Source organism: Lepidothrix coronata, unplaced genomic scaffold, assembly GCF_001604755.1.
Source record: "Lepidothrix coronata isolate B3197 unplaced genomic scaffold, Lepidothrix_coronata-1.0 Scaffold44, whole genome shotgun sequence".
In the NCBI taxonomy this organism is placed as follows: Eukaryota; Metazoa; Chordata; class Aves; order Passeriformes; family Pipridae; genus Lepidothrix; species Lepidothrix coronata.
Genome location: NW_016690224.1, coordinates 3,903,476 through 3,911,519, shown reverse-complemented (window position 1 = coordinate 3,911,519; position 8,044 = coordinate 3,903,476). Strand labels below are relative to the sequence as shown.

Sequence of the window (8,044 nt, the reverse complement as noted above, 5' to 3'; positions counted from 1 at the left end):
AGGGGTTAGATGAACACTTCCAACACCTTCCCAAACAATAACTTGTTCACTGGGAAACAGGTGTAACTTTACCCAACTGTACAAGTCAACCTATAGTTTAGGCAGCATGTATCAAAAACAGTAACATATTCAAAAAGAAAAGCTCGAGTTTCTTAATGTTGTCTACTCTGTTGCTATGTCTAGATTTGTGTGTGCAGCTGGCTAGCTGGAAGTAACAGCTGCCTTGATGAGGAGTGAAAGAACAGATTTTTTTTCCTCCTACACAGCATCTATATATGACTTGTGCTTTGGTGTTGAGAAATGTTCACATTGGTTGTGTTTCCAGCCAGCTTTGTGCAGCACCTTAAAAAAACCATCATTCCCGATGTTCAGTCCTTGTTCTCCAAATCTCAGAGTTGCAGCTGATGTAGATGAGAAATCCCCGGTCTCGGGGTCTGTCACCAGGGTATATCCACTGCTCTGTAGTTACTCAAACTCCTGGCTCTAGAGTTCATAACTTCACACAAACCCGGCAGGTTTCCAGCAGTACTGCAGGGATCTACCACCCTCTTCCCTCGAATACTTTTTCAATTAACTCAAACCTGTCATAATCAAGGTGAAATACGATGCCATGAGCATGGGAGAGTAGTTATTTGGAGAATGTGATGGCAGGCTCTGTCTGTAATTATCTGACTGCAGGAATAAGTGGTAATCCTGTCATTAGGAAAGACCATCAACACATGCTCTTTGATCTGTCACGCACTGAGAGGTTCCCAAGTTTTAGAGTGTTTTTACCACAGAATGATCTGAGCCAACTGCAATTACAGTGCAAGAGGAGAAAAGGGGCCCCATTTACATCTGTGAGGCTTGGATCGACAGGATGAATTCTCCCTACAAACACTACACTGTAAATTACAGAAGAGATTTGGAGCTGCTCCTTGGCTGGTTGTTGGCTGTTTCCCAAGCTCTAGCCTGGATATTTCTTTAAACCCTTCTCACTTTCCTGCAAGGACCATCACTGTGAGATACAAAATACCTCTGTCTGCTTGTCCTGACTCTTGCAGGACTCGCTCAGAATAAAGAAGACAAATAATATGATCCACAAACAAGTGGCTTTCTCAAGAAACATGCAGCGGGTTTGCTGGTATTATGGTGACAGCAATGTTTATGGAACTTAGTTGTTAAAATTGATTTTCTTCGTAGAAAATGAGTGCCCTGCTGTGACACCATTATTCTCAGTTCCAACAGTTCACCAGTGTTCTTTATAAAAAAACCACAATTTATGTCAGTTCAAGACACTGTATAAGAATTTCAGGAAATGGGCTTCATCACAGAGGTTTCTCAGGGCAGGGACCCAATGCTGAGAGAGCTTCTGCTACCACACAGAGTCACTGGGATGCTTTCCAAACCAGAGGGGATACATGGGATCTGAGTCCTCTGAGGACATGCGGGCTGATGCAGCCAAGGGAACTAGCTGCTTTTCCTTGCCAGCTAGAATTTTTGGATATGAGATGAATGGCTGTATGTTCTATATGCTGGATCAGCAGTCTGCATTTTCATCCTCCTGATAAGCAGTAGAGCTTCCCAGAGAAAATTGAGAAAGCCCAAAATACTAAAAATTATTGAAATACCCTTGTTTCAGTGCATTGTGAGCTGTAGGTCATGCTGTGGCTGAACTATTTCCTTTCCTTCCTTCTTTGTACCAGACACTGATGCAGGCAGTTGGGTGAAACTGGGTGACCTGAAGGTCAGAGAGAACAAACTGCCTGGCTGAACTAAACCTCTGTTTCTGTGTGCAAGAGAAGAGCATTTAGACTCTGCCAAATGGCAGCAAATGTTGCTGAATGTTCCTGTTGAGGAGAGGAAAATGTGTGCAGCAGTGTCAGAGTGTCAGACTCATCCTGCTTTCTTATTTATCACTCACTTCAGACAGAGCTTTTGATTAGAGCTGTCCCCTGGCTTACTGAGAGGCACCTCGACTAGGACACATACTCCTGCCCCTGAAAAACAGTTTACTGAAAACCAAACTACAAATAACATTTCTGACTCCTCTTCAGCAGCTGACAGCATGCTCAGTTGATGTGCTGCTATTGTAAGCTGAACATAGATCTCTTTTTATAAGAAAAAAAGGGATTGTTTTTCAGTTCTTTCGTTGATTTGGCCACAGTGCTTATGAAATGGATGTTACAAAATAAAGGCCCTTGAAGGATATTCCCTACTGACAGCTGTGGGAGGTGACCTATGGTGTAGAGGACAGATCACAAGGCAGAAGAATTTAACAAGAATGATTAAACACTGGAAAAAAAATAACTGTGCAAAAAGACAGACATTTTCTTGTTTGATGTCTTCAACTCATGATCAGAAGCTGTTTTGGAAGAGGTGCTTTATTTGGATATGTGATCAGGCTCTGCTCAAGGAGATTTAAGTGAAATCTTCTTTTTCATGATATGCCAGATGCAAAGCTGTGTTTTTGAACTAAAACCCATAGGAAATAAAAATAACATAAACTGTGATTTACAGCAAACCCTGTGCAAACCACATGTCCTTGGAGGGCTGAGGTCTAAGTGCTATCTTTAGTTTCTTTCTAACAAACAAACAAATTTAAAAATCCATCCAAATCTGTATGATTCCCTTTCTCCTGACTTCAGCCACGACACTCTAGAGTTAGCTGATTTGGGACAAGAAACCCTTCAATGAAGCAGAAAGAATTTATATATGGTCACTAAACGTGGAAAAGTAAACATTTCAAGTGCCTCAGGCAGTTCTGATTACACAGCTTATCTGTGCACAGCAGGTTCATGGAGCCTAAACCGGAGCAGAAACTCCTAGTGACTACTCCATGGTGGACCTGGAGCTCTTGGCACCTGCTGTCTGTGCCACTGAGAGCTGAGTGTGAGAGCTGAAATAACCTTCCAGTGAGGTCCCCCTGGCTGGTGTGGCTCCCTTTTGGGGGAGCTCAGTGCTGCTCTTTCTGAACCTGTTCCTAGTGCCGGGGCATCGGTCATGCAATGACCTCTTCTCTATCAGGGCTGTCAGGGGTCTCAGGCCCAGCATGTCCTGGGGAGCACCATGAGTGAGGCCTTGAACAGAACTGCCACGGTCTCATGTCCTGGTGGGGGGAGTCTCTCAGAGTGGGTTTGTGTGGGGTATCTTTGTTTTCAAATGAAGAAAATAAGCAGGGCTCTAAGCAAGGGGGTGGAGCATTACTCCAGGCAAGGGGCTTGGGGTTATATGGCCGGGGAATGAACACTCTCCGTTGAGTGTCCCACAGCCCCGCTGGAGGAGGTGCCTATGCGTCATCAGAGCAGGTATGACTTGTCACAGCATGACACACTGCAAAATGCCATCAGATGAAGTTACAAACAAAATGCCAGCGGTGTTAAAGAGCAGAGGGCACACGTCACTGGCTGGACACTCCACATGCAGGGCTGGGGGCTGGTTTTCCAGCTGCCAGCGGGGTGAGCGCCCGACAAGGGCGCCAATGCTCGTTAGGGCCTGTGCTGACACGGCGCACAGCTCCTTTCATCCTGCGACCCCAGAGAGTGCTGTGCTGGGCAAAATGGGAGCTGCCACCTTTAAACAAAGCATCTGTTTATTCTTGAAACAATTAGTGACGGCAGTTAGATCTTGAACTCGTTACTGAGCCCAAAACAATTATGATAAAAACAAGTTCCAGATGGGCTCAAAAGGAGTTGTTTTTGTCTTTACTGAATTAGAATGGATTCCATGTCTCCAAGTTCCTCTGGTATTTATGGACAGGAAACATGAATTACACACAATAATTTACAACAAACAAAAGAGATGAACACTGCAACAGCCCATTTATCTTTGCTCATGTGCCTTTTTGAGGTTTATGTGCTGTTTAACCCATGGGGAGAGATAATAGCTTTTTTCTTTGTTTTTTAACTCTCTGCTATTTTGGTTTGTATAAACCGAGACAGGAAGCTGTTGAGTTTCTGTTGCAGGGTTCAGTTTACCTGCAACTCCAGGCAAATGCTTGCATGTTCCTAAAAGTCACCCTGGAAATTGGGAAAACAAACCCAGAGGTAACAGGAGGGTCTAATACCGGTCTGTCACTGTGTACATGCAAAACTGTTCCCTTTCAGAAAATATGTATATTTTTAAACTGAAGTCCAAATGAAACCACAGTGGTGAGTGTGCAACATACTAGTTCTTTCCCAGGAATGTTTTCTTGTGAGTTGGTTTGTGGATTGTAAATGTTTACAGTATGACAGGTTACTATCACTAGAAGCCTGCAGATGCAGAATGGGTAAATACTGTCCGGAAAAGAGCTGCCTCCAATACCATCACGTTTCAGTTCTTCCTGTGAATGACTTGTGCAGAGACTACAGTCAGGAATCCTTCTAATTAGTTCTCTGGGCAGCTCCAAGAACCGCAGACAGAAACCTTTTTTCAAAGCCCATACAAAATGGACTGAAGTCTGGGCATCAGGCATATTTTTGTGGAAACTCTGAGTTTCTGGTGTCTTGGGTTTTGAAACTGATGCTTCACATTGACATGACTTGAACTGCTTCCAAAAGGAAGGAGAACCCAGCAGATGACAGGCAGCAGTGGTACGTCACTGCTGCTCAGACCTGTGCTACATCTGCTTTGGGTCCCTGGGCAGAGGGAGCATGACAGAACAAGGCAGGAGGAAATCAGCAAAGAAACTCCTGGGCAGTGTTTCTGTTCTGGCAGTACCTTCTTGCAGCTGAGACAAAGAATTTAGCTTTGCTTTTTCGGGTTTTTTTATCAGATTCCGTGATTCTATAGAAGGCATCGCTACAAAGGTGTGTAATGCAAACTCAAATATGTGGCTGGACTGATGAGAACTTGTGAAAGGACATAATTCAAAAAACCCCTAAAATGTGACACAGACTGTAATAAAGACTAAAGCTGCCCTGGGCATACTGTAGTGCATGAAGTCAGCTTGGCTGAGCTCCGACAGGAGTGAGATCATGGGCAGAAAGCAGCCTGGGAACCAGGGGTGACACTGGGATTTGTTTGGCCTCTTCCAGTGGGAGCTGGTGAGCTTCCCAATGCACTTCATCACTTCTCCCCCTTCCCCCACAAACCTTAGAAAAGAGGCCTTAAGTAGAAGCCTGGACAAGTAGAGTTCTCCAGTTTTGGCTGGCAAACAAGGGAAAAGAAGAAAATTGAGAAACTGATGCCTTTTTTGTAGATTTTATGCAATGTCTGTTTTGCACATAGTCCTCCACAGTGAATAAGTGGGCTTGTCCATCTGGATTCTCATCTCTGGGGAGCTAGTGAGACTGAGCTCTAGGATGAAGGCCTTCCAGCAGAGAGGCTCCCAGTATTCATCTCCAGTCTTGATTCGATCAAGGGGCAGGAATTCTAGTGCTTGAATTCAGCTTCTGTCTGGCATCCCCACTCAGTGAGCACAGACAGGAAACCTCTAATTACCCACCCAAAGGAGCAGGATATTTATTCATGTATTTAATTCATTATTCATTTATTGACTCTCAGTTCTTCAACTCCATTGCCCATCCTGCTGGGGCTGGGAGTTCTGTGGCATGCTGAAGGGCTGAGCTGCAGCAGCAGGGCATTTGGGCTGAAAGAGCCACATGAATATAGGCAGGCCTTTGCAGAGCTCCTGGCCCAATGAGTTTCCTTGAAAGCTCAGCTCTCCTCACCTCTTCAGAGCTGTCACATCTATCCCAGCTCCCACCAAAAGCCTGTAACAACACAGCCAAGCTTATTGACACTGCTGCAGTTCAAGTTCCATGTTCCCCCACGCTCAACTCCATTCCCAGGATCCCTATAACACAGCTCTGACCTGAAGGAGTTTTCTCCTTTTCCCCAGCACAGCTACCTAGCACTGCAGTGCCTGGGGCGTTCAGGAACCCAGTCCCTGGTCTCACAGGCACCCACGGGACTCTCTCTTCTTCCCTCTCTCCCCCAATATGTTGCTTTAACCCCATGTCCTGTCATCTTCCAGCTGGGTTTTGTTCTTCATCAAAGGGCAGTCAGGGCGGAGGTGGTGGAAGACACAAAGACTCCCTCCCCTGCCAGTAATTTCATTTCCCATTTAAACTGAGGGTTTAAAGGGAAATCTCAGGGCTCATTAAGGCTCTGATGACAGCTTAACCCTCTCCTGCACAAACCCAACACAAGGTTCACTCCTTGTCTGAAACCAGGGTGGCTGTAACATTAGAGCCGGGTTCTGAGCAGTGCAGGTAGCTCCGGAAAGCACAATCAGCACGAGTGGAGGATGTCAGGTTGCTGTCGTGTGTCGTGTCCTACAGGCGGCAGACGCTCCGCTCTCTCTTGAGGGCTGAATCCAAGTGCTGCTGCCGCTCCACCGAAAAACAGGAGCATCTGCTGGGACCACGCGTCCCTTGTGGTCTCAGCGACCTTGTGCGACCTTGACAGGCCGGGGCGATCTCGGGGAAGCGCCTCACTGCTTCCTCCAGGAAGAGGAGCAGGAGAGGTTTTGGCAGGAATTACTGACAACCCAAATCCCTTTGTGTCTTAGTGATGACAGGACTCTCCTGATGAGCGAAGCAGCCGGCACCGCCGCCCCTTCTCCCGGCCCGGCTCCCGCAGCGGGTCCCTCTCCCTCCAAACACCCGGGTGTGCGGGAACAACACGCTGGCAGCCCCGGGCTCTCGGGGGGCCGCCGCGGGGGTCGGAGCTCAGCCGGGGTAGGAACTGGGCGGAGGCACCTCCGGGCAGGTCCCTGTGCCGGGACCCGGCGGCTCAGCCCGGGCACTGCCCCAACCGCGCAGCCCCGCGAGCCCACCCAGGGCCCGGTGCTTCTCCCTTTTCTGCCGCTGACGGCCCGTCCTCAGGACGCCCCCGACCCGCCTTTCATTTGGCCGCCGCCGCCATCGGCGTGGGGGGCGGTGCACGGGGGCGCGTCCCACCCACGGGGGCGGCGCACGGGGCTCTCGGGGGCGGCACACGGGGCCGGTCCCTCAGGCGGGTCCGTCCCTCGGGCGGGTCCCTCCCCCCCGGCCCGTTCCGTCCGCGGCGGGTCCGCTCGCGGTTGGCGGCGCGCGCGGGCCGGGGCCATGAGTCGCGCTCCCATTGGCCGGCGCGCGCAGCCTGTCGCGCGGGGATTGGCCGGGCGCGCCCCGCGGGGGGCGGGGCGTGGGGGGGCGTTAAAGGCGCCGCGTCCCCGCCCTGGAGCGGCGCGGCCATGGCGTACCAGGGCTTCGCGCAGGAGTACCTGGGCATGCCCGCCGTGACCCGCGCGTACACCACCGCCTGCGTGCTCACCACCGCCGCCGTGGTGAGCGGGGACCCCGCCGGGGGGCAGGGCGTGGAGGGTTTGGGGGGGAAGCCGGGGGCTGGCTGAGGGCGGCGGGTGATGGCAGCTGCTCTGCCTGTCTCCCACAGCAGCTGGAGTTCATCACCCCCTTCCAGCTGTACTTCAACCCCGACCTCATCTTCAGGAAGTTCCAGGTGAGGCCCTGCCCGGGATCTGGGACCCTCGTGCCCCTTCACGGCGAGGGGTGGATGTGACAGGCCGGGCCGTGCGTGTCCCGCTCCCCAGGGTGGACAGGGAGTGCTGTGTCATCCCAAGGGGCTCCTTTCCCATTACTCCAGCCTTCCCTGACCAGTGTGGGCTGGGTCACCAGCACAGTGTCCCTTCTTGTCACAGGCACCTGGATGGAGACAACTCCTTCCAGCCTTTCCCTGCCACACACCATCTTGACATTTCCTTTTTTCCTTTACTCAAAGCCCATCTCCCCCTTCTCTGTGACACTGAGATGTGTGGGAGCTGCTGTCAGGCTGAGTAGGGAAGGCTTTATTGTAGAGGGGCATGAACAGTGATTTACTTTGGCCCTGGGTGCTGAATTGTAGTTGTTCATCCTTTCCAGAAACATAGAGAAATCTTCTTTCCCACACCTGAGAAGGGGAGACGCTCTGATGTGGGCAGTGAAGGGAGGTCCCACACGAGGATGGGGTGGAGCTGTCTGGTGTCCTGGGGTGGTTTTGAGTGGACAGGTGCATGACTGGGCATCCCCCCTGGATAGGGCAATGGGCTGCTCTACGTGTGATAGGGAGAGACTTCTCTGTCCACCTCCTTTTCTCTCTC

The 8,044-nt window shown here is 50.2% G+C and overlaps 1 protein-coding gene across 2 annotated transcripts in view; it reads left to right on the top strand.

Annotated features, from left to right (window-relative positions):
• The first annotated feature begins 7,104 nt into the window (after positions 1–7,104).
• The window catches only part of DERL3 (derlin 3), a 5,325-nt gene continuing 4,385 nt past the window's right edge, over positions 7,105–8,044 (top strand). Inside the window, exons 1-2 of one of the 2 annotated variants that reach the window (XM_017814040.1) lie at positions 7,105–7,234; positions 7,345–7,409. In XM_017814040.1, coding sequence (XP_017669529.1) covers positions 7,142–7,234; positions 7,345–7,409 — 158 coding nt within the window. In that variant the 5' untranslated portion in view covers positions 7,105–7,141. Of the gene's footprint in view, positions 7,235–7,341; positions 7,410–8,044 lie in introns of both variants that reach the window. The other variant, XM_017814038.1, reaches the window with a different exon arrangement.